General features: G+C 50.4%; 1 protein-coding gene across 2 annotated transcripts in view; it reads left to right on the top strand.

The window, feature by feature from the left end:
- The window catches only part of LOC144671338 (echinoderm microtubule-associated protein-like 1), a 41339-nt gene extending 17946 nt beyond the window's left edge, over positions 1-23393 (top strand). Inside the window, exons 2-3 of one of the 2 annotated variants that reach the window (XM_078533172.1) lie at positions 10449-10631; positions 21553-23393. In XM_078533172.1, coding sequence (XP_078389298.1) covers positions 10449-10631; positions 21553-21686 — 317 coding nt within the window. In that variant the 3' untranslated portion in view covers positions 21687-23393. The remainder of the gene's footprint in view (positions 1-10448; positions 10632-21552) is intronic. The other variant, XM_078533173.1, reaches the window with a different exon arrangement.
- The last annotated feature ends 1737 nt before the right edge of the window (positions 23394-25130 follow it).

The raw sequence follows: 25130 nt of genomic DNA on the forward strand, positions 1-25130 counted from the left end.
GTTCAGTTCATTTTTTTTTAAAAAAAGGTCTATAAATGTCATTGGATTGTCAATAAAAATAACAACAGGTTGACTATTGTCCCTTAGGGAAGAAATAGGAGCAGGAGTAGGCCATTCAGCCCTTTGAGCTCGCTCCGCGGCTCATGGCCGATCTTCATTTTCCTCATCTTCCTATCTATCCCCGCCTCCCTTTGGGTTTTTAATACGTAGAAATCTATCGACCCCAGTGTTGAACATACTCGACGAGTGAACCTCCACAGCCCTCAGGGGGCAGAGAATTCCCAAGATTCACCAGCCTCGGAGTGAAGAAATTCCCCCTCACCTTGGTCCTAAATGTTTCCCTTATTCTGAGACTGTGTCCCCTGAGTCTAGAAGCGCCTCCACCTCTCTCCCACCCACCCCCCCAGCCAGGGGAACATCCAACCTGCTGTCCTTACCCCAGGTCTGGGCCTATACGTGACTCCAATCCCACACACCAACGTGGTCGGCACTTATCGGCCCTCCGGAGCGGCCTAGCCGGCCACTCGATTGGATTGCCGCTTTCTCTGAGCACCCAACGATGGGCAGCTCGCGCCAACAGTGCCGGCGTGCCGAGACCGAACTCGGTACCAGGGGATGGGTGTAAGCCGTGGGGTCAGTGAGCTGCCCCCTCCCTAAATTTTACACCGCCGTTGACTTGCGAGATCTGCACGGGGTGGTGGGGGGGAGAGACTCCTCATCGTATCTTCGCACTCTGTCACCATAACAACCTGGATTCCGTGGCAACCCTGCTAAGGTGCCAGATGGAGGTTCCACTGGAGTTAAGACCCTAAGGAAATTCAGCTCCACACCAAGAGGCCACCGCCGCCCCCCTTCCCCCCCAAACCCAATCCCCACCCCCGATCCCGCCACCCCAACCCGCCTGGTCTCATTGTGCTCACTATATCCAGCTCCTTTATATGTCAGCTAAGGGCGTGTGTCCAACCTGGGTCTGAGGCCCTCACTTTTGGGAGCGGACGTGGATGGACACAAGCTCTGAAAAAACAAAATTGCATTTACGTAGCGCCCGCAGTAACCTCATGACGCCCCAAAGCCGAGGCAACAAAGCGATTCTGAAGTGCAACCACTGTTGTGATGTGGGGAACACGGCAATAAGGTCTCACAGAGAGCAGTGCGATGGTGACCAGATAAGCTGTTTTGTGTTGTCAACTGAGGAATAAGCATTGGCTCGGACACCAGTGGAAACTCCCCTGCTCTCCTTGAGGATAGCAGCTAATGGAACCTTTTACATCAGCCTCAGAGAGCAGGCAGAGCCTTGGTGTAAGGTCTGATTGGAAAGACAGCACATCTGACAGTGCAGCACTCCCCCTGTACTGCACCGGGAGTGGCAGCCTAGATTACACACACACACACACACACACACACTTGAACCCATGACTTTCTGGGTTAGAAGGCAAAAAGCGCTACCTACTGAGCTACAGCTGACCCCATGAGGTCATAGTAGGGGCAGGTAACCCAGGGAGTGTGGGGACGTGAAGACCCAGCAGAACATAATGACCGGGCCTCATCATAAATCTTTATCGCCATAAATCTTCTCAGTGACCCGCCCGCAACGACTGCCCGACCAGCGGGAATGGGGCAGGAAGAGGCACGGGCTGGGCAAGCGTGGGATCGGACCATGCCAATTAAATAGGCGGTGTGGGGGAACAGCGGCCACAGAGGCCCAAGTCCTCCTGGTGGAGCAGCCCTGCTTCCTCTGGCCCACCAGGGCACCTAAACAAAAAGTAAGTAGAAGACTTCCCTGTTCGGGGTCTGTTTTGGCTCCCAATACCACCTCCTGGTGAGTCGATACCAAGGGCCACAGCTGTCTGCTCTCGCTCAGTTGGAAGCACGCTTGTCTCTGAGTCACCAGGTTCAAATCCCACTCTAAGGCTTCAGCACAAGACATCAGTGCTGACACTCCGCTGCAGTACTGAGTGAGTGCTGCACTGTCGGAGGCGCTGGCTTTCATCTGAAATGTTCACTTGAGACCCCTGTTTGTCTGATTGGATGGCTACAAAAGCTCCCATGAAGCGTTTCAAACGTGAGCAGGGGAATTCTCTCCCGTGCCCTTGGTCGATATTGATCTCTCAATTCACATTTGCAAGATTAGCCGGCCGTTGTAGGATTGCTGTTTGTGGGATCTTGCTGTGCACAAACTGGCTGCGGCGTTTCCGACATTGCAGCAGTGACCGCGTTGCAAAAAGGTACGTCACTGGCTGTAAAGCGCGTTGAGATGTCTGGCGGGGCTGGGAAAGGTGCTATATAAATGCAAGCCTTTCTTTTAACTTTGGCTGGGACGCGCCCTATTTTTAACTACCCCCCCTCCGAAAGATGCTGCCAGACCCGCTGAGTGAGTTTTTCCAGCATTTTCTGTTTCTGCTTCCGATTTCCAGCATCCGCAATATTTTGCTCTTAAGCTAATGGTTCTGTGTGTTTATTCTCATGAAATGGAATTGAAGGAGAGAGAGGCTTGGAGGCTCCCCGCCATCTGTAACATTAAAGGATCTTTTTTTATAGATCCCAGGGTTATCGCTTTTTATAAATTATTTTGTGAGGTCATGCACTTTGGTAGGAAGAATAGAGGCATAGACTATTTTCTAAATGGGGAGAGAATTCAGAAATCTGGAGTGCAAAGGGACTTGGGAGTCCTAGTCCAGGATTCTCTTAAGGTTAACTTGCAGGCTGAGTCGGTAGTTAGGAAGGCAAATGCAGTGTTGGCATTTATTTCGAGAGGACTAGAATATAAAAGCAGGAATGTGCTGCTGAGGCTTTATAAGGCTGTGGTCAGACCACATTTAGAATATTGTGAGCAATTTTGGGCCCCGTATCTCAGGAAGGATGTGCTGGCCCTGGAGAGGGTCCAGAGGAGGTTCACGAGAACGATCCCAGGAATGAAAGGCTTAACATATGAGAAACGTTTGAGGACTCTGGGTCTATACTCGATGGAGTTTAGAAGGATGAGGGGGGATCTGATTGAAACTTACAGAATACTGAAAGGCCTGGATAGAGTGGACGTGGGGAAGATGTTTCCATTAGTAGGAGAGACTAGGACCCGAGGGCACAGCCTCAGAGTAAAGGGAAGACCTTTTAGAACAGAGATGAGGAGAAACTTCTTTAGCCAGAGAGTGGTGAATCTGTGGAATTCATTGCCACAGAAGGCTGTGGAGGCCAGGTCATTGAGTGTATTTAAGACGGAGATAGATAGGTTCTTGATTGGTAAGGGGATCAAAGGTTACGGGGAGAAGGCGGGAGAATGGGGTTGAGAAACTTATCAGCCATGATTGAATGGCGGAGCAGACTCGATGGGCCAAATGGCCTAATTTCTGCTCCTATGTCTTATGGTCTCTTATGGTCTTATTTTGCCAAAAAAGGTGACCGCATCCTGACTTGTTTGCAGGCAACAATAATAACCTGCATTTAAATAGCAAAACATCCCAAGGTGCTTCACAGGAGCATTTTCAAATGAAAGTTGACTTTGAGCCTCATAAAGAGATTTTTTTTGGGCAGGAGCTTGGTCAGCGAGGCAGACTTTAAGGAGCATCTCAAAGGAGTAGAGAGAGAGAGGTGGAGAGGTTTAGGGAGGGAATTCCAGAGCTCGGGGCCCAGGCAGCTGAAGGCCCGGCCGCCAATGGCGGAACGATTAAAATGGGGGATGCGTGTGAGGCCGGAACTGAAGGAGCGCAGAGATCTCGGGAAGTGGTGGGGCTGGAGGAGGAAGGTGGAGTAGGCCATTCAGCCCATCGAACCTACTCCACCATTCAATGAGATCATGGCTGATCATCTACTTCAGACCCACTTTCCTGCGCTATCCCATATCCCTTGGAGCCATTAGTCTCCAGAAATCTCTCTCTCTCGAGCATGCTCAGCGATTGAGCTTCCACAACCCTCTGGGGTAGAGAATTCCAAAGGTTCACCACCCTCTGAGTGAAGAAATTCCTCCTCATCTCAGACTTCAATGGCCTGCCCCTTATCCTGAGGGTGTTACTGACTTGAGACTGAGGAGATCACAGGGAGCGGGGAGGGACGAGGCCATGGAGGGATTCAAGAATAAGGACGAGAATTGGAATATTGAGCCTTTGCCAGACAAGGGATCCAAGGGTAGGTCATTGAGCACTGAGGGCCAATTGGATTTGGTGTGAATGAGGATAGGGGCGGCAGAGTTATTAGAGGATTGAGGGTGGGAAGCCAGTCTAGGACAGCATTGGGGTAGTCACATCTGGAAGTGACAAAAAAGCATGGATGAAGGAACGAATTCTGCTCTCGTACCACCTCTGGAGGTGGAACAACCAAACCTCCTTAAGGTAAAAGCAAAACACTGCGGGCGCTAGAAATCCGAAATAAAAACAGAAAGTGCTGGAAAAACTCAGCAGGCCTGACAGCGTCTGTGGAGAGAGAAGCCGAGTTAGCGTTTCGAGTCCGTTTGACCTGTCTCCACGGCTCTGAGAAAGGGTCAGACGGACTCGAGACGCTGACCCTCTTCCTCTCTCCACAGATGCTGCCAGACCTGCCGAGCTTTGCCGGCGTGTTCTAGCTTTTACTCCAAAGCTCCTCCGCTGAGATGCCGTGTTGTCACCGTGCTGCAGCCCCAAGCAGCCTTCAGTATAGGCCCAAGGTTGAGCTCCGGAAGGAGAAGCTTGCAATTTTGCACAGCCGGGTGTTTCTGCAAACTGCAGCGAGGCCACCAGCGGGCTTACCTGGTGTTTGTGGGATCTTGCTGTGCTGCTGCGTTTCCCACATTGTATCAGTGACTGCCTTTCAAAAATAAACTTCATTGGCTGTGAGGTGCCTGGTGGCCGTGAAAATATAAATGCAAACGTTTCTTTGAAGCCCCCTTAAGATTAACGGAATAAAGTCAGGGACCAGTAACCTAAAGACTTTAAGATTTATTTAATTTTGGTTACTTCAATATCCTGTACCTTAGGGGCTCAGAATGTTTGTGGGATGACTGAAAAAACAATTGATTGCTAAAGAAAAGGGTACCTTTAACTTATCGTTTATATTCATCAGAGCGTCAGGAGAGAAGCAGTTTTGTTTGATTCTACCCCCTCTGCCCCCACCCCCACTACCACCCCACCCCAATCTTTGGGAAAAACTCTTAATGGACAACCCTTGTCTCTTTGGATCTTGCTGTGCTCGATGGAGTAGTGCGATGGTTGTTGGTGTCCAGCTCGGGAGAGGGCAGATTTACAAGAACTTGAGTTCTGAGTGACTGCTTCAACATCTTTTCAACCTCTTTCATTCCCCCCCCACCCGCCAATTGTGTATTTAAGACCGAGATAGATAGGTTCTGTATTGGTAAGGGGATCAAAGGTTACGGGGAGAAGGCGGGAGAATGGGGTTGAGAAACTTATCAGCCATGATTGAATGGTGGAGCAGACTCGATGGGCCGAATGGTCTAATTTCTGCTCCTGTGTCTTATCGTCTTATGGTCTTATGGCCAGTTGCGTTTGTGGTTGGAGAGAGCCTGGCAAAGCAGTTGCTTAGCACCTGAGAGGGAAAATTGGGTTTTGGGAAGGATCACACACAATATCAGGCCGTGCTGGTGTTTATGCTCCACTCAAGCCTCCTCCCATCTTTCCTCATCTAAATCTACCATCATAACCCTCGATTCCCTACTCCCTCATCTCCTTGTCTAGTTTCCCCTTAAATGCATCTACACCACATCAACCACTCCCTGTGGGAGCAAGTTCCACATTCTCACCCACTCTCTGGGTAAAGAAGTTTCTCCTGAATTCCCGATTGGATTTCTTGGGGACTATCTTATATTGACGGCCTCTGGTTCTGCTTTTCCCCACAAGAGGAAACATTCTCTCTGTGTCCACATCTGCCAAAACCTTCCAGAATTTTAAAGACCTCGATTAGGTCACCCCTGAACCTTCTCTTTTTAAGAGAAGAGGGACCCAGCCCGTCAATCCTTTCCTGATACGTATACCCCACACATTCCTGGTATCATCTCTGCGCCCTCTCCAGTGCCTCTATACCCTTTTGATATCCCTGCTTTTGGGCTGTGCTCCTTCTGGGAACTTTAATAAACGGGCCTGAAATGGCAGCCTGCTTCGGATTTTATTTTTCTTTGAGAGTCCTGTCTAACAGCTCATCACCCACAGGAGGCAGCGCACAGTCAGGAAAGCATTTGAGTGAGTGATTGGGTGGCTCGGTTGCTGCTGTTGGAAGCTGATGCCGCCGGTCATCACCAACAGATGGCGCAGTGGCTCCACTTCATGAATTGACTGGACCCTGTTTATTGATGTCCTGCCAGGGACATCGAGTCCTGTTCCCCGATCATCCCTGTGCTCGGTGACCTACATTGGCCGTGAGGTCAAGCAACGCCTCAGTTTTAAAATTCTCACCCTTTTGTTTTCAAATCCTTTCATGGCCTCGCCCCTCCCTCTCTCTGCAACCTCCTCCAGCCCCTCCAACCCTCCCTATCTCTGCAACCTCCTCCAGCCCCTCCAACCCTCCCTATCTCTGCAACCTCCTCCAGCCCCTCCAACCCTCCCTATCTCTGCAACCTCCTCCAGCCCCTACAACCCTCCCTATCTCTGCAACCTCCTCCAGCCCCTCCAACCCTCCCTATCTCTGCAACCTCCTCCAGCCCCTACAACCCTCCCTATCTCTGCAACCTCCTCCAGCCCCACCACCCTCCGAGATCTCTGCGCTCCTCTAATTCCGGCCTCCATTTTAATCTCTCCACCATTGGCGGCCGTGCGCTCAGCTGCCTGGGACCCAAGCTCTGGAATTCCCCTCCCTAAACCCCTCCGCCCCTCTCTCTACCTCACCTTCCCCTTTTAAGACGCCCCTTAAAACCCGCCTCTTTGACCGAGTTTTTGGTCACCTGACTGAATATCTCCTCATGTGGCTCGGTCTCAAAAGCTTTGCTCTATGATGCTCCCGCGAAGCGCCTTGGAATGTTCTAAGACCTTAAGGTCGCTATATAAATGTAAGTTGTTGTCACTCTAGAATGAGTTGAAAATCGGTTCCAAGTTGTCCCCCCACCCCCACCCGTATGAAGAACATTCGCTGACCTCAGTCCCAAGTTAGCCCTCGCCGAGATGAAAACCATTCCCTCCCTTTCCCACAGCTCCGCAAGCGAATTAGGAAAGGATTTGGGCAGGGACCCTGACAGGGAACTGGGAGCTGCTGATGTCCTCCAGGAATCTGGAGAGGATGGGGAGGGGTCTTCGCAAAGTGGGCAAAGAGGGCAGGCTAAGTGCGATAGGGGAATCGGAGGAGTAGGCGGCAAACCTCAGAGCAGGGGAGAAGTGAGCAGAGTGGGATATAGAGGAGAGCAACAGCATCGAAACTAGAAGGGGGACTGGGGAAGGTCGGGAATGGGGAGAGAGGGAATTGATTTGGGAAGTTTGAGATTAGGGGGAAAGGGAGAGATGGGGCAAGGGATTTGGGGATTGTTGAGGCTAGGGGGAGGGGAGAGGGGAACTGGGGAAGGTCGGGAATGGGGAGAGAGAGAGTGGGAAGAGAGGGAGAAGGCAATTGAGGAGGTTGGGAGGCAGAAGGGAACTGGGTCAATGTTGGGAATAGGGGAGAAAAGGAGAGGAACCAACAGCAGTTCACATGGACTATCACCAAATCAAATGGTAATGAGTTCCATGAACTCTTGGGAGGGGGCAAGAGCTGTTAGTCTAGGGGTTTACAGAGGCCATTAGTCAAGGGGTTTACAGACGCCATTAGTCAAGGGGTCTACAAAGGCCATTAGTCTAGGGGTCTACAGAGACCATTAGTCAAGGGGTCTACAGAGGCCATTATTCAAGGGGTCTACAGAGGCCATTAGTCAAGGGGTCTACAGATGCCATTAGTCAAGGGGTTTACAGAGGCCATTAGTCTAGGGGTTTACAGAAGTCGTTAGTCACGGGGATTACAGAGGCCATTAGTCAAGGGGTTTACAGAGGCCATTAGTCAAGGGGTTTACAGAGGCCATTAGTCTAGGGGTTTACAGAGGCCATCAGTCAAGGGGTTTACAGAGGCCATTAGTCTAGGGGTTTACAGAGGCCATTAGTCTAGGGGTTTACAGAGGCCATTAGTCAAGGGGTTTACAGAGGCCATTAGTCAAGGGGTCTACAGAGGCCATTAGTCTAGGGGTTTACAGAGGCCATTAGTCAAGGGGTTTACAGAGGCCATTAGTCTAGGGGTTTACAGAGGCCATTAGTCTAGGGGTTTACAGAGGCCATTAGTCTAGGGGTCTACAGAGGCCATTAGTCAAGGGGTCTACAGATGCCATTAGTCAAGGGGTTTACAGAAGCCATTAGTCAAGGGCTTTAGAGAGGCCATTAGTCAAGGGGTTTACAGAGGCCATTAGTCTAGGGGTTTACAGAGGCCATTAGTCTAGGGGTTTACAGAGGCCATTAGTCAAGGGGTTTACAGAGGCCATTAGTCAAGGGGTTTACAGAGGCCTTTAGTCAAAGGGTTTATGGAGGCCTTTAGTCAAAGGGTTTATGGAGGCCATTAGTCAAGCGGTTTACAGAGGTCGTTAGCCATGTTTCAACAGTAGTGATGGGCTGTTCTTTGCTAACCAAGATGACTCTAGAGGCTGGAGACATCAAGGTTTGATTATTGTTTATGGTCTAATGACAGGCGGTGGCAGGGAGGATGAGAAGGTGTTTCAGAAAGTATGTGTAACACAGGAGTGTGCATTACATCCAAGACTCTTCACTGAGTGCCTGTGTCTATATATCAATAAAATATAATGACGGAACCATAGGGGTTGCCATAACATGGGTTCCACTGAATATACACAGTCATTCAAGCATTCCTCTTGTGGTTAGACATTACTGAAGTGCTCAAAATAGTACAGACCTGCAGCAAACAGCTTTGAAATGGAGTGGCCATGCAATCGAATACTCGTTTGGTGGTACAGAACTTGAGTATTGCTGGAAAAAACAGACATGTCGAAGCTTTTCGTCTTGCACTCATCAGGACACTTCACACGAATACCCATTAAGGGGAAAACAACAATTCATACTGTATGTGAAGAGAGTGCTGATTGGTTGGCAAATGGACTCTTATTGGTAGAGGCGCCTCTACCAATCAGAGTCCACTTGCCAACCAATCAGCACTCCCTCCTCATACAATATAAGTTGTTCTTTTCCGCTTCCATGGGTATTCTTGCAAAGTGTCCTGATGAGTGCAAGACGAAAAGCTTCGACATGTCTGTTTTTTCAGCGATGCTCATATAATTGAACCATACAATATTCATAACACCATGTTAAATAATTCATCTTTGCTGTTTCAACAAAGGCAGTAACCTGTATAATAGCTTGTTTGAAGAAGTGCTTCCCAAAGTCACACCATGTTCTGCGCTAATCTGACTTTTCAGCTCTCCGCCCAAGGGCAGGTTCCTTGGTGATTGTTGGGCTCAGTAGGATGTCCTGTGGTTTTTATTACAGGACAGGGTGAGGAGGTAGACCCTGAATCTACCTCAGCCGGAGCGGGGATTGAACCCTGTGCTGTTGGCACTGATCTGGGTCCACGTGGCATCTAGCTGACCGAGCGAAGGAGCCATGTTGATGATAGAAGGCAAATCTGTTTTCTGAGGGAGGCTGGTTTGCTGACAGGGCCTTTCTTGAGTAAATCTTGTAAGTGTGTGTCAGTGTTTCTCTCCCCTCGGCAAGTGAAATACATGGGGCACTGTTTGTGCAGGAAAGCTGTGGTATTGTCTGCTGTGATTTAGTGGCGCAGTGTTACTGTCACTGCCTCTGGGCCAGATGCTCTGGATTCAAGTCCCATTCCAGGACTTGATGGCCAAGGAAGGTGGGTTCATAACGCAGCCAAACAGGTTGAATGTCAACCTGCAAATCCTTCCAACGCATGCCAATGGCAGGTGGTAAGAGTGGGAGAGATTCCTGGTCAACCATGTGATGGAAAGACAGTTGGAGACTCTACCACCATTATCCCTAGCTCCAGACTACAACATGCATGTAAAAGCGTGTGTTGCCACAGCAGCTGAGTGAACTGTAAACAGTGTGCCTGTCTGACTTGGAAGGTTGTGGATTCTAAGGCCAAAACAAGCCAGGCTGCAGCTCCAATGGAGTGCTGCACTGTCAGAGGTGCTGAACGATCAGGTGAAATGATAAGTTGAAGGTTCCTGTCTACCCTCTCGGGGGGATGTGAAGAAATCGGAGGGCCAACTGTTTTGGGGAAAAATAGCAAGACCCTCCGCGGCGATGCTCAACCTGCTTCCCCGAAACGGTTTATCTTTGTTGTGTTTGGGAGCTTGCTGTGCGCAAATCAGTGACCGCACTTTGTGGGCTGGGGAGCGCTTTGCGATGTCGTGGAGGGTGCTATAGAAATGCACTTTCTTTCTCGGGCACCCTGGAGTTGGGAATCTGACAGTCAGCCCACGCTCTGTGGCCGCTGCCACCTTTAGCTGAGAGCTCACGTCTTTCTTGTTTTGGTTTTTTTTTTCCCCCCAGATGACAGCGTTTCGGCTGCGAGCAGCATGGACGTGGACGACCGCATCTCTTACCTCGAGCAGCGAATGCAGCTGCAAGACGACGAGATTCAGGTTTTGAAGGCTGCGCTGGCGGACGTGGTGCGAAGGCTGGCGCACGCTGAGGAGCAGCACACCCTACTGAATAAAAAAGCGCCCAGCAGAGGTAGGCCGAAGGGATTATTGCCCCCGGTGCCGGCTCGGGTTGAGGGGTAGCGGCTGCTACCAGCCTTCCTGCACCCCTCACTAAAATGGCCAACCCATTCTCCATGTGTCGACCTGCAAGACGCGGTTTGATCACACTGGGAGTTACTGTTGAGCAGTTTTGGGCACCACGCCTTAGAAAGGATATATTGACTTTGGTTAGAGTGCAGTGTGATTTACCACATTGATCCTGTAGTGTATTGAAAATTACATTGTCAATTCTGTCCACTTCAGGCCACCATACGTACATGTACCAGCAGAGGGAGTCTGCTAGGAAGGGATAATAAAAGATCCATGTTTAGCAGCTAATGCAGTTTGAATTCTAAGTGTCTCTGGGTGAAAACTTTAGGAAGGATGTGGGCGTCCTTGAGAGGGTGTGGAGGAGATTTACCAGAATGGTTCTCGGGATGAGGGATTTTAGCTACAGGGTTGGGCTGGAGAAGCTGGGGTTGTTCTCCTTGGAGCAAAGGAGATTGAGTGCGCAAAATTATGACAGGTTTAGATAAGGTAGACAAAGAAAGGCTGTTCCCATTGGCTGATGGTACGAGGACTAGGGAAGACAGAACTAATATTTTGGGGAAGAGGTGCAGGGGGAATGTGAGGAAGAGCTTTTTTACACAGCAAGTGTTAATGGCCTGGAACTTGCTGCCCATGGGGGTAGTGGATGCGGAGACGATGAATGATTTCAAAAGGAAATTGGATGGACAGTTGAGGGAAATCAACTTGCAGGGTTACGGGGAGAGAGCGGGGCAATGGGACCGACTGGATTACTCTGCGGAGAGCTGACATGGACTCGATGGGCTGAATGGCCTCCTTCTGTGCTGTGCTTCACAGATACCTGGAACACCAAGTGTTAACTTATCAGAAGGGATTACACAAACTGGGGTTGTAATGACCTTTAGAGGGTTAAGGGGGTGATTTGATCAAAGTTCTCAAGATACTAGGGGGAACAAGTTGGGAGAAACTATTTCCACCAGTCAGGGAGCCTGGGACTAGGGGGCAGAGTCTAAAAATTAGACCCAGACCCTTCAGGAGTGAAATTAGGAAACATTTCTACACACAAAGAGTGGGAGAAGTTTGGAAACTCTCTTCCACAAACGGAAATTGATGCTGGATCAGTTGTTAATTTTAAACCTGAGATTGATAGATTTTTGTTAACCAAATATATTGGGGGGATATGGGGCAACGGTGGTTATATGGAGTTAGATCGCAGATCAACCATGACCTCATCGAATGGCAGAACAGGCCCGAGGGGCTGAATGGCCTCCTCTTGTTCCTAGGTTCCTAGATGGTGAATGTCACCAAAGCCTGGGGTGGAAAACGCCACAGCAACAGCTGATTCCTGGTGAAATAAATGACTGTTTCCATTTTCTTCCAGGGTTCCTGCTTATTTCTATACTAAACATAAGCTTGTGAGGCTTCACTCTGAGATAGGAGCCTTGCCTGCATAGCCTGTAGATCTGAGAATGAGTGTGGTTGTCTGTTTGGTGTCAGCTGTGGTTCAGCGGGTAGCACTCTCACCTCTGTAGGTTGTGGGTTCAAGTTCTGCTCCAGAGACTTGAACCTACAACCTCGGCTGACACTCCGGTGCTGGTACTGAGGGAGTGCTGTACTGTCAGAGGTGCTGTCCTTAGGGAGGAAGTGTTAAGCTGAGGCCCCCCTCTCTCTGGGGTGGATGCGAAAGAGATCCTGTGGGACTATTTCAAAGGAGAGCAGGCAAGTTGGTCCCGGTATCCTAGCTTTATCCCTTAATCCACATCATTTGAACAACATGGTTACCAAGTTGTGGGAGCTTGCTGTGCACGTACCACTTGTCTCGTTCATGACATTACAGCAGTGACTACCTCCAACAATGCTTCATGGGCTGTAAAGTGCATTGGGATAGCTGATGGTTGTGAAAGGTGCTATATGAATGCAAGTCTTTCTTTTTCCAATAGGCTTTTCAGCACCTTCACATTTATTTATTCAAATGATTTTTATTTATTTTTGCCCTTCGATATGAATGCGCTGACAGAGGCCACGGAGTTCAGTTTAGACAAGGACCCACGACAGCAACCTGCATTAGTGTTGCACCTTTAACAGATTAAAGCATCCTTATGGCATCTCATATTAATCCGAAATAAATGGAGAACAAGCTAAAGAAGGATGATTGGCAGATCCTGACCAAAGAGTTGGCCTTTAACACGGGCCTTAAACATTAGCACCCGACATAATGCATTTAGTACAATTTACCCCTGGGTAATAATATAAAATAATGAACACATTGCGATTCCCCCACTTCAGTCCATACGGACAAACGAATTAGGAGCAGGAGTCGGCCATTCGGTCCATGGATTCGTTCGATAAGATCATGGCTGATCTGATTGTGGCCTCAGCTCCAATTCCCTGCCTTGCCCCCGATACCCTTTGACCCCCCCCCACCTTGTCAATCAAGGATGTATCTAACTCAGCCTTAAAAAACATTCAATGTACCTGCCTCTACGCTGTTTTGTGGGGGAAGAGGGTTCCACAGACTAACAACCCTCTGAGAGGAAACAACTCTCCTCGTCTCCGCATCTAGTAGGGTCACCACGCTTGCCTTAAACAAAAATGGGCAAGAAATTCAAAATTGTACAGAGAATGTATAAATACATACCACCTACATGTGACTCCAGAGCCAAAGTAATATGGTTAGCTCTTGAGGGCAATGAGGGATGGGGCAACCAATGCTGGCCTTGCCAGCGACGCCCACACCCCATGAAAGACTAAATAAGAACTTGGACTTGGACATTTAATTTGCAAGAAGACGGTGCTGCATTTCTGCAACTAGTGAGCCCCCATCCTGCCCACCTCAGATCAACGTACTAGGCCAAAGGCTAGGGACAGACCCCGGATCCCTGCTCTCCGCTCTGGAAGCTTAGCGCCTTCTCTCAGGGCTTGAAGAAAGGGGCTTCTCCTGCCTTAGCAGCCGCGCAACAGTTTACGAAGCCGCTGGAAAAATATATCGGTAAAACACTCAAAGGCCAGCGTTCCCTTTTTAGTAAAATGGGGAATTCTGCTGGACGGGGACCCTGTTGGGCCCTGAGCCCGGGTTGGAAAGGCTTTGTGACCTCATAGACTCATAGTCATAGAGTCTTACAGCATGGAGAGAGGCCCTTCAGCCCATCGCGTCATCAAGCCCCCTATCTCCTCTCATCCCATTTTCCAGCACTTGGCCCATAGCCTTGTACGCTAAACGTTGTGAGGGTTCCCGCCTCTACCACCCTTCCAGGCAGTGAGTTCCGGATACCCCCCAACCCTCTGGGTGAAAAAGTTTTTCCTCAAATCCCCTCTGAACCTCCTGCTCCTTACCTTCAACCTACGCCCCCTGGTTATTGATCCCTCCACTAAAGGGAAAGGTTTCTTCCAATCTACCCTATCTATGCCCCTCATAATTTTGTACACCTCAATCAGGCCCCCCACCTCAGCCTTCTCTGGGAGTGAAGCCTCGCGAGGATTATGCACACGACAGATACCGTGGGAAGGGTTAAAGCTGAAATTTGCTCCGATGTTTTTGTGACCTGACTATTGTTCCGTTGAACTGCACATCGGTTGCTCTACTGCTTGTTAACATTCAACCAGCCTCTCCACCCACCTCCCCCCCCACCCACCACCCAACCCCGCCACTTCCCAACAAAGTATTTCGAGCGAGCACGAGATACTGGGACAGGATATTCCGTTTTGGATCGGGACCCCCCCCACATGTCGGGGTCAGGTCCCGACCCCACATCGTGCCAGGAGCCATTTTGTCTAGATTGTCCGATAAGCGGCCCGTGGATGTGTCACCATCCAACTGAGGGTGGCGGGCAGGCTCTCAAAGCTGGGAAGACCCACAGGAGGCCTTCTGACACTGAAGGAGCTGCAGCCTGTTGTTCAGGCAACGGAAATAGAGGGGTCCACCATCTTGAGGCGCCCTCTCAGCACTTTTAAGGTACTTGAAGTAGAAAGCAGCTGCAGCCGTGGCCTGGCCGGCAGAGTAGGCCTCAAAAATCTTCCTGGGGCCTCTGCCCATCAGGTCTGCAGCTGAGAGGCCGCCTACAGGTAGCTAATGTGTTCCCGGTGCCATAAGGGTGCCTGCAGGCTGACTAGAAAATTCCAGGCGACACCGGACCAATGGCCTTAATTGGTTTTTTAATGCCCTCAACCACCTACCCACTTGCCTGTGGGCGGTTAGCTGCTCTGCACCTGCTTGACCTTCATGGAAATGGCTCGAGATCGAGAGGGTTCCAGGAAAGAGGGGAGGTGGTGGTGTAGTCATAATGTCACTGGCCTAGCAAACGAGAGGCCCCCAGGCTAATGCTCTGGGGACGTGGGTTCAAATCCCACCACGGTAGCTGGTGGAATCCAAATTCAATGAATAAAACCTGGAATTGAAAGCGAGTCTCGGTGACGGTGACCGTGAAACTATCACCGATTGTTGTAAAAACCCATCGGGTTCACTAATGCCCCTTTAGGGGAAGGAAACCTGCCGTCCTTACCCGGTCTGGCCTACACCTGACTCCAGACCCCACAGCCACGTGGTTGACTCTTAACTGCCCCTCTGAAGTGGCCGAGCAAAACACTCAGTTCGAGGGTAATTAGGGATGGGCAACAAATGCTGGCCTTGCCAGTGAGGCCCACACCCCATGGGATGCCGGACAGAGGTACCAAATTACCCACCTGCCTGCCCCAGGTTCTGGTTCCCCACCCCACCTCCTGAAAAGCCTCTTAATGGTGAATTATACACAACAGACATTGTTGATGCTGAATGTGAGTGATGCACCTAGACTCGGAGTGACTTTTCAGCTTTTAGTTCTACCTTTCGAGCCCTCAGAAGACCTGTTGAAAGCCAGGTTTCTATATACCCTGTCTTCTGTATTCAGCCTAGAAAGGTTCATGTCACAGGTAAGACTCCATATCGCACCTGTATCCGAATCCAGCGAAGAACATACAAAATAGGAACAGGAGTAGGCCATTCGGCCCCTCGAACCTGCTCCGCCGTTCGATAAGATCATGGCTGATCTGATTGTGTTTCGATTCCCACATTCCCATCCACCCCCGATAACCTTGGATTCCCTCGCCTGACAAGGGTATACGAGGATACAGAATAGGTAAGGTGATCTAAAGATTTATGAGGAAGGGTTCCAGGGACGATGACTTCAGTTCCGTGGATAGACTGGAGAGGCTGGGGCTGTTCTCCTTAGCGAAGAGAAGGCTGAGAGGAGATTTGATCGAGGCGTTCAAAATCATGAAGGGGCTGGACAGGGTAGAAACTGTTCCCATTGGCGGAAGGGTCGAGAACTAGAGTAGAAACTGTTCCCATTGGCGGAAGGGTCGAGAACTAGAGGACACCGACTCGAAATGATTGGCAAGGGAACCAAAGGCGACACGAGGAGAAGCTTTTTTCACGCAGCGAGTGGGTAGGATCTGGAATGCGCTGCCTGAGAGTGCAGTGGAGGCAGGTTCGATCGTGCCTCTCAAGAGGGAATTGGGTTTTTATCTGAAGAAAAAAAATGCAGGGCTGCAGGGAAAAGGCGGGGGGAGGGGGTGGGAATGGCTGGATTGTTCTTACAGAGAACATGAGCATGATGGGCTGAATGGCCTCCTTCTGTGTTGTAACTGCAATTCAATATTTCTATTCATCTAAACCATTTAGTTCTTTAGTCCCAGTGTTTTTCTCAAACAAGACTTCCTGATGCAAATGTTCCTAACCCCTTTGAAGAATAGGTTTTATTAGCCATTATCTTTCTATGTTATAATTAATGGAATCCCTCTACCGATGTTCCCCACCTTAGCTTAATTAAAGTTGTACCTTGATCATTCATGGCTGTACTTATTTCCTTCGTCAAACGTTTCTTGTACATAACATTAAAAGTTGAAGGCAAGCTGTGCTTTCCCCTTGCGAAACTTCAAAGGTATCCGATTCATTTCAGAAAGCTCTCTTCCACAGTACAAGGAAGTCTTTACCTTCCCACGGTGTCCAAGATAGAATTCTCCAGGATGTGCAACACCTGTCGAACTGGTTTCCTCCCACTGGACTGAATTCAACATCCTGCTGTTCACTGTCTCAATCGTCTACAGCCTCCTGTTGCTCCCTGACAGACTGTTTACCTCCAGCTGCACACCCCATTCCTATGCCCCTGGAATGTTGTCCGTCCTCCAGTTTCTCTATACCCCACATCTGGAGGAGGTGTCCTCTCTGCTCCCCCCCCCCACCCTCAACTCCCCCCCCAGCTCCTTTGGCACCACATCTCCAAACTACTTGACCTCACTCGATATCCACATGTTGGTTGCTGCTCCGAATCAAAGCCCATCCCTTTCTCCTTAAGTGACTCGGTGTTTGATAAGAGCCTTGTGATGTTTTACCCTAAGAACATAAGAAATAGGGGCAGGAGTAGGCCATTCGGCCCCTCGAACCTGCTCTGCCATTCAATCAGATCATGGCTGATCTGTTTGTGTTTCGATTCCCACATTCCCATCTAACCCCGATAACCTTTGGTTCCCTCACCTAACAAGAATCTATCCACCTCTACCTTAAAAATATTCAATGACCCCACGTCCACCGCCTTCTGAGGCAGAGAGTTCCAAAGTCGCACAGCCCTCGGAGAGAAAACATTCCTCCTCATCTCTGTCCTAAAAGGGTGACCCCTAATTTTAAAACAGTGCCCCCTAGTTCTGGACTCACCCACAAGGGGAAACATCCTTTCGACATCCACCTTGTCAAGGCCATTCAGGATCTTGTATACTTCAACCAAATCACCCCTCACTCTTCTAAACTCCAGTGGAAACAGGCATGGTCTGTCCGACCTTTCCTCATAAAACAACCCACTCATTCCAGGTATCAATCTAGTAAATCTCCTCTGAACCGCCTCCAATGCATTTACATCCTTCCCTAAATAAGGGAACCAAAACTGCACCCAGTATTCGAGGTGCTGTCTCAACAATGCCCTATACACCATGTTAAAGGCGCCATATAAATGCAAGTTGTTGATGTAATGCCACCTCTTCATGTGTTCCATCCTCTCCCCCAATTCCTCTCTTGCACTGCTCAAAATTGCCCGTTCCCGTCTATACCAGTGCTCATTGTCTGAGCGCCACTGATGTGGGGAAAAGACCCTGGAGGCCACCTACCTGTCCCCCCCTACCCACCTACCTGTCCCCCCCTACCCACCTACCTGTCCCCCCCTACCCACCTACCTGTCCTCCCTTACCCACCTACCTGTCCTCTCCTACCCACCTACCTGTCCTCTCCTACCCACCTACCTGTCCTCTCCTACCCACCTACCTGTCCTCTCCTACCCACCTACCTGTCCTCTCCTACCCACCTACCTGTCCCCCCCTACCCGCCTACCTGTCCTCCCTTACCCACCTACCTGTCCTCCCTTACCCACCTACCTGTCCTCCCCTACCCACCTACCTGTCCTCCCTTACCCACCTACCTGTCCACTCCTACCCACCTACCTGTCCACTCCTACCCACCTACCTGTCCCCCCCTACCCACCTACCTGTCCCCCCCTACCCACCTACCTGTCCCCCTCTACCCACCTACCAATCCTCCCTTACCCACCTACCTGTCCCCCCCTACCCACCTACCAATCCTCCCTTACCCACCTACCTGTCCTCCCCTACCCACCTACCTGTCCCCCCCTACCCACCTACCTGTCCACTCCTACCCACCGACCTGTCCACTCCTACCCACCTACCTGTCCCCCCCTACCCACCTACCTGTCCACTCCTACCCACCAACCTGTCCTCCCCTACCCACCTACCTGTCCTCCCCTACCCACCTACCTGTCCTCCCCTACCCACCTACCTGTCCTCCCCTACCCACCTACCTGTCCACTCCTACCCACCTACCTGTCCTCCCCTACCCACCTACCTGTCCACTCCTACCCACCTACCAATCCTCCCCTACCCACCTACCTGTCCACTCCTACCCACCTACCAATCCTCCCTTACCCACCAACCTGTCCTCCCCTACCCACCAACCTGTCCTCCCCTACCCACCTACCTGTCCTCCCTTACCCACCTACCTGTCCTCCCCTACCCACCTGCCTGTCCTCTCCTACCCACCTACCTGTCCTCTCCTACACACCTACCTGTCCACTCCTACCCACCAACCTGTCCACTCCTACCCACCTACCTGTCCTCCCTTACCCACCAACCTGTCCTCCCCTACCCACCAACCTGTCCTCCCCTACCCACCTACCTGTCCTCTCCTACCCACCAACCTGTCCTCCCCTACCCACCTACCTGTCCACTCCTACCCACCTACCAATCCTCCCTTACCCACCAACCTGTCCTCCCCTACCCACCAACCTGTCCTCCCCTACCCACCTACCTGTCCTCCCTTACCCACCTACCTGTCCACTCCTACCCACCAACCTGTCCTCCCTTACCCACCAACCTGTCCTCCCTTACCCACCAACCTGTCCTCCCCTACCCACCTGCCTGTCCTCTCCTACCCACCTACCTGTCCTCTCCTACACACCTACCTGTCCACTCCTACCCACCAACCTGTCCACTCCTACCCACCTACCTGTCCTCCCTTACCCACCAACCTGTCCTCCCCTACCCACCAACCTGTCCTCCCCTACCCACCTACCTGTCCTCTCCTACCCACCAACCTGTCCTCCCCTACCCACCTACCTGTCCACTCCTACCCACCTACCAATCCTCCCTTACCCACCAACCTGTCCTCCCCTACCCACCAACCTGTCCTCCCTTACCCACCAACCTGTCCTCCCCTACCCACCTACCTGTCCTCCCTTACCCACCTACCTGTCCACTCCTACCCACCAACCTGTCCTCCCTTACCCACCAACCTGTCCTCCCTTACCCACCAACCTGTCCTCCCCTACCCACCTGCCTGTCCTCCCTTACCCACCTACCTGTCCACTCCTACCCACCAACCTGTCCTCCCCTACCCACCTACCTGTCCACTCCTACCCACCTACCAAACCTCCCTTACCCACCAACCTGTCCTCCCCTACCCACCTACCTGTCCACTCCTACCCACCAACCTGTCCTCCCCTACCCACCTACCTGTCCTCCCTTACCCACCTACCTGTCCTCCCCTACCCACCTACCTGTCCACTCCTACCCACCAACCTGTCCTCCCCTACCCACCTACCTGTGCACTCCTACCCATCTACCAATCCTCCCTTACCCACCAACCTGTCCTCTCCTACCCACCTACCTGTCCTCTCCTACACACCTACCTGTCCTCCCTTACCCACCTACCTGTCCTATCCTATCCAACTACCTGCCCTCCCCTACCCACCTACCTGTCCTCCCTTACCCACCTACCTGTCCTCCCCTACCTACCTACCTGTCCTCCCTTACCCACCTACCTGTCCCCCCCTACCCACCTACCCGTCCTCCCCTACCCACCTACCTGTCCTCCCCAACCCACCTACCTGTCCTCCCCTACCCACCTACCTGTCCTCTCCTACCCACCTACCTGTCCTCTCCTACCCACCTACCTGTCCTCTCCTACCCACCTACCTGTCCTCTCCTACCCACCTACCTATCCTCCCCTACCCACCTACCTGTCCTCCCCTACCCACCTACCTGTCCTCCCCTACCCACCTACCTGTCCTCCCCTACCCACCTACCTGTCCTCCCCTACCCACCTACCTGTCCTCTCCTACCCACCTACCTGTCCTCCCCTACCCACCTACCTGTCCTCCCTTACCCACCTACCTGTCCTCTCCTACCCACCTACCTGTCCTCTCCTACCCACCTACCTGTCCTCCCCTACCCACCTACCTGTCCTCTCCTACCCACCTACCTGTCCTCCCCTACCCACCTACCTGTCCTCCCTTACCCACCTACCTATCCTCCCTTACCCACCTACCTGTCCTCCCCCACCCACCTACCTGTCCTCCCCTACCCACCTACCTGTCCTCTCTTACCCACCTACCTGTCCTCCCCTACCCACCCACCTGCCACTGCAAAAAAACTCATCAGAATTAATAGGAACTGATGGAAACTATAAACACTTTGCTGCTTTTTTGCTTCTAATTGTAATAAATTTAGCTGTATTCATTTTTAATTAAACTCCATCAGTAAATGATTAGCTCCTGCTAAAAATGAAAATGTACATCTTCATATTTCTACATAACACGACAAGAGAACATGTTTATTTGGAACATAGTGATGTGTGTTATAAAATCAGCACAATTACCTTCTCCTGAGAGTGAGCAAATTAGATACAGAACGACTGGACCATGAGATGGTCCAATGCCTTACTTTATAAAACTCATGAATTGTATGTAAATGATTGAGAATTTAATGAACTCAGCCTGACAGGATATGATCTATGGGCCTTAATACAAAATGCAGAGCGCAGTAGACCTTTGATTTTTATTCTGTAAATTAAGGATATCTGCGTTTTGCAATGTCTTGTAATTATTTGTATATTGAAATGTTCATAAATATTCAATCCCTTTACTATTTTATGCTTTATTTTTATTTTAGTGACAGTTATAGGCAATGCTATGAATTATGATTACTGTTTTATTTGTATTATCGTCGCTATTCAGCACCTGTTGCCATGGGGACTTTTTAATAAGCTGCAATTATCTAAACCAATTATCTAACTTATCTTCCATTGATGACCGGACGGGCTTTGGGAATGAGGGTTCTGGAATGTTCTCCCGTGTAGCCTTGGCCTTGGCGTTGTGCGTCAGTGACCTGCATTTTGGGCCAGTCCGCTGACCACCCGGAGGACCCTCTGTTCTGTGGGCCACACTTTTAAGAACCACTGTTCTACGGTGTGCGTAGAGACCCAGTCAGGGTTTGAGCGGGGCTTCAGATTTCCTGCAATTGCTGTTGACGGCCAATCTCCTTTTCTCTCCTCTTCTACTTTCTGCCCTCTGTAGCTCGCCTCTTCATGCAGGCGTTGCCCTCGCGGCCTGCCCTCACCAACGGGACTGCAGCGCCTTCAAAAAGAAGCAATACCTTACCTCAGTCACCATCCTCACCCCGGAAGGAGCCCTCCTCTGTGAAAAGGTAGGAAGAGGCGTCACATTTTGCGTGGAAGTTACTTTATCTGCATCCCTAACGGGTTAAACCATCTATGAGGGGGATCTATGGGTGGCCGGAGGTTCCATCACATGACTCGCCCCCACACTCCAGCCATTAGTTGGCCAACACGTCCATCCTTGTGACGTACGGCCTTCCTATGCCAATTGGAAAGCAAAAAGACTCATTCCCCAATTGTATGATGTTTGACTGTCAGCTAAACAGCCTTTTCCTCCATTTTCAATATTTTTATATCCGGTAAAGAGAAACGTTCAAAGAAAATGACAAAAAGAAAACGATCTTTTTGAATGTCCCGATGATTTTTCTCCAGGGTTGACAGAGTCCTGGAGATTGATCTTCACTTCCTGGAGACTCCAGGCCAGTCTTGGAGGGTTGGCAGCCCTCCATTACTGTTTTAGCAGGAAGCCCAACTTGTTTAAGAAGCTGTTGATATTATGGTGGAGAAACTGTCTGGTCGGCATTCAGGAAGGGTGGGTAAAGATAGCCAGAAGGGAATTCTTTATGTAAAAACCTTTATTGTGGCTGTTACAAATATTATCAAGGCAATGCTTTCATCCAAAGTGCTCATTTAGATTACTGCCTTGCAATCATTAATCTCTACAATTGCTTTCCTGATATGTTGAGTGTATCAGTTGACTTCCCTTGTGGGATTCGCCAAATCTACAGACTCAGGAGAGCTAAAAGGAACCTTGCAACGCAGCCAGATGAAGCTAACCTGTGTACTTCCCACCCACCGCCCCACCCCGTGCCGAATTCAGCATTACAAATATACCCGAATCGATCCCAGTCACACTCGGCATCGCAAAACTGATTCCACTGGCAGCTTTTTACAGGATGTAGCGGGTTGCAGAGTCTGAAAATGGTACGGATCTGAGATCATTTGAGCCTACCTGGTCAGGATACACCAAACAACAGATCAGCGTTGCTGTGCAAACACACTCTCTTTAAATGCAACCTGCCCTCTCTTAGAATTGACTATCGTATGTGGCGTCGACCTTCCCCGAGATATTTATGTTGCGGGGAGATGAACACTATTTATACAGCAGCGGCTTTCTTAATCCAGGATATCATTCTAACAAACACCGATGCTCTATGTAACTGGTGTACCCGCCCTGGTTTCCATCGTCTGTTCCTCTCTGGTGTTTTGGATCGGCCACTCACTCACTCCTTATGTTTGTGAGTTTGGATGGGGATGCAGAGCCCTGTTCACGCTGGGTGGGCACCAGTGCAGTTACTGGTTGGGGATGCAGAGCCCTGTTCACACTGGGTGGGCACCAGTGCAGTTGCTGGATGGGGATGCAGAGCCCTGTTCACACTGGGTGGGCACCAGTGCAGTTGCTGGATGGGGATGCAGAACCCTGTTTACGCTGGGTGGGTACCAGTGCAGTTGCTGGATGGGGATGCAGAGCCCTGTTCACGTTGGGTGGGCACCAGTGCAGTTGTTGGCATTTGTGGGCCTTTCACCACTAGGCTTTGCATTGGCCTCAAACCAGTGTAACTAGATCCTCAGTAAGTTGACAGTACAACATTCACAGGAGTTAAGACTGAGCTATTGATCACCTGGGAGCAAATATCTGCTGCTACCCGTTGCTTTATATTGATCTGATCCTTAACTAACTAACTAAATAACTAGCTAACTAACTAACTAGCTAACTAACATGCGGAACCTCTTCAACACAAAAACAAAAACAGAATTACCTGGAAAAACTCAGCAGGTCTGGCAGCATCGGCGGAGAAGAAAAGAGTTGACGTTTCGAGTCCTCATGACCCTTCAACAGAACCTCTTCACTGCTCTAAACCTAATTATCAATGTTTGACATTTCACCTTTCACCCCCAGTGGTCTGATACGGGATAGGAGCCTCCCAGCTCGCAGGATTGCCAGTTCAATTCTCCTGCATCTACAGATAGCTGAACATCCAACAGGCCAGACTGTTTCTTTGGCCATGTTATGTTTTTATATTTTTATATCTGGTAAAGAGAAACGTTCAAAGAAAATGACAAAAAGAAAACGATCTTTTTGAATGTCCCGATGATTTTTCTCCAGGGTTGACAGAGTCCTGGAGATTGATCTTCACTTCCTGGAGACTCCAGGCCAGTCTTGGAGGGTTGGCAGCCCTCCATTACTGTTTTAGCAGGAAGCCCAACTTGTTTAAGAAGCTGTTGATATTATGATGGAGAAACTGTCTGGTCGGCATTCAGGAAGGGTGGGTAAAGATAGCCAGAAGGGAATTCTTTATGTAAAAACCTTTATTGTGGCTGTTACAAATATTGTCAAGGCAATGCTTTCATCCAAAGTGCTCATTTAGATTACTGCCTTGCAATCATTAATCTCTACAATTGCTTTCCTGATATGTTGAGTGTATCAGTTGACTTCCCTTGTGGGATTCGCCAAATCTACAGACTCAGGAGAGCTAAAAGGAACCTTGCAACGCAGCCAGATGAAGCTAACCTGTGTACTTCCCACCCACCGCCCCCCCCCGTGCCGAATTCAGCATTACAAATATACCCGAATCGATCCCAGTCACACTCGGCATCGCAAAACTGATTCCACTGGCAGCTTTTTACAGGTTTGTAGCGGGTTGCAGAGTCTGAAAATGGTACGGATCTGAGATCATTCGAGCCTACCTGGTCAGGATACACCAAACAACAGATCAGCGTTGCTGTGCAAACACACTCTCTTTAAATGCAACCTGCCCTCTCTTAGAATTGACTATCGTATGTGGTGTCGACATTCCCCGAGATATTTATGTTGCGGGGAGATGAACACTATTTATACAGCAGCGGCTTTCTTAATCCAGGATATCATTCTAACAAACACCGATGCTCTATGTAACTGGTGTTTCCATCGTCTGTTCCGGATCGGCCACTCACTCACTCCTTATGTTTGTGAGTTTGGACGGGGATGCAGAGCCCTGTTCACACTGGGTGGGCACCAGTGCAGTTGCTGGACGGGGATGCAGAACCCTGTTCACGCTGGGTGGGCACCAGTGCAGTTGCTGGATGGGGATGCAGAGCCCTGTTCACACTGGGCGGGCACCAGTGCAGTTGCTGGATGGGGATGCAGAGCCCTGTTCACACTGGGCGGGCACCAGTGCAGTTGCTGGATGGGGATGCAGAGCCCTGTTCACACTGGGTGGGCACCAGTGCAGTTGCTGGACGGGGATGCAGAACCCTGTTCACGTTGGGTGGGCACCAGTGCAGTTGCTGGACGGGGATGCAGAACCCTGTTCACGTTGGGTGGGCACCAGTGCAGTTGCTGGATGGGGATGCAGAGCCCTGTTCACGTTGGGTGGGCACCAGTGCAGTTGCTGGATGGGGATGCAGAACCCTGTTCACGTTGGGTGGGCACCAGTGCAGTTGCTGGATGGGGATGCAGAGCCCTGTTCACGTTGGGTGGGCACCAGTGCAGTTGCT

Source organism: Cetorhinus maximus, chromosome 32 (assembly GCF_964194155.1).
Source record: "Cetorhinus maximus chromosome 32, sCetMax3.hap1.1, whole genome shotgun sequence".
Classification (NCBI taxonomy): Eukaryota; Metazoa; Chordata; class Chondrichthyes; order Lamniformes; family Cetorhinidae; genus Cetorhinus; species Cetorhinus maximus.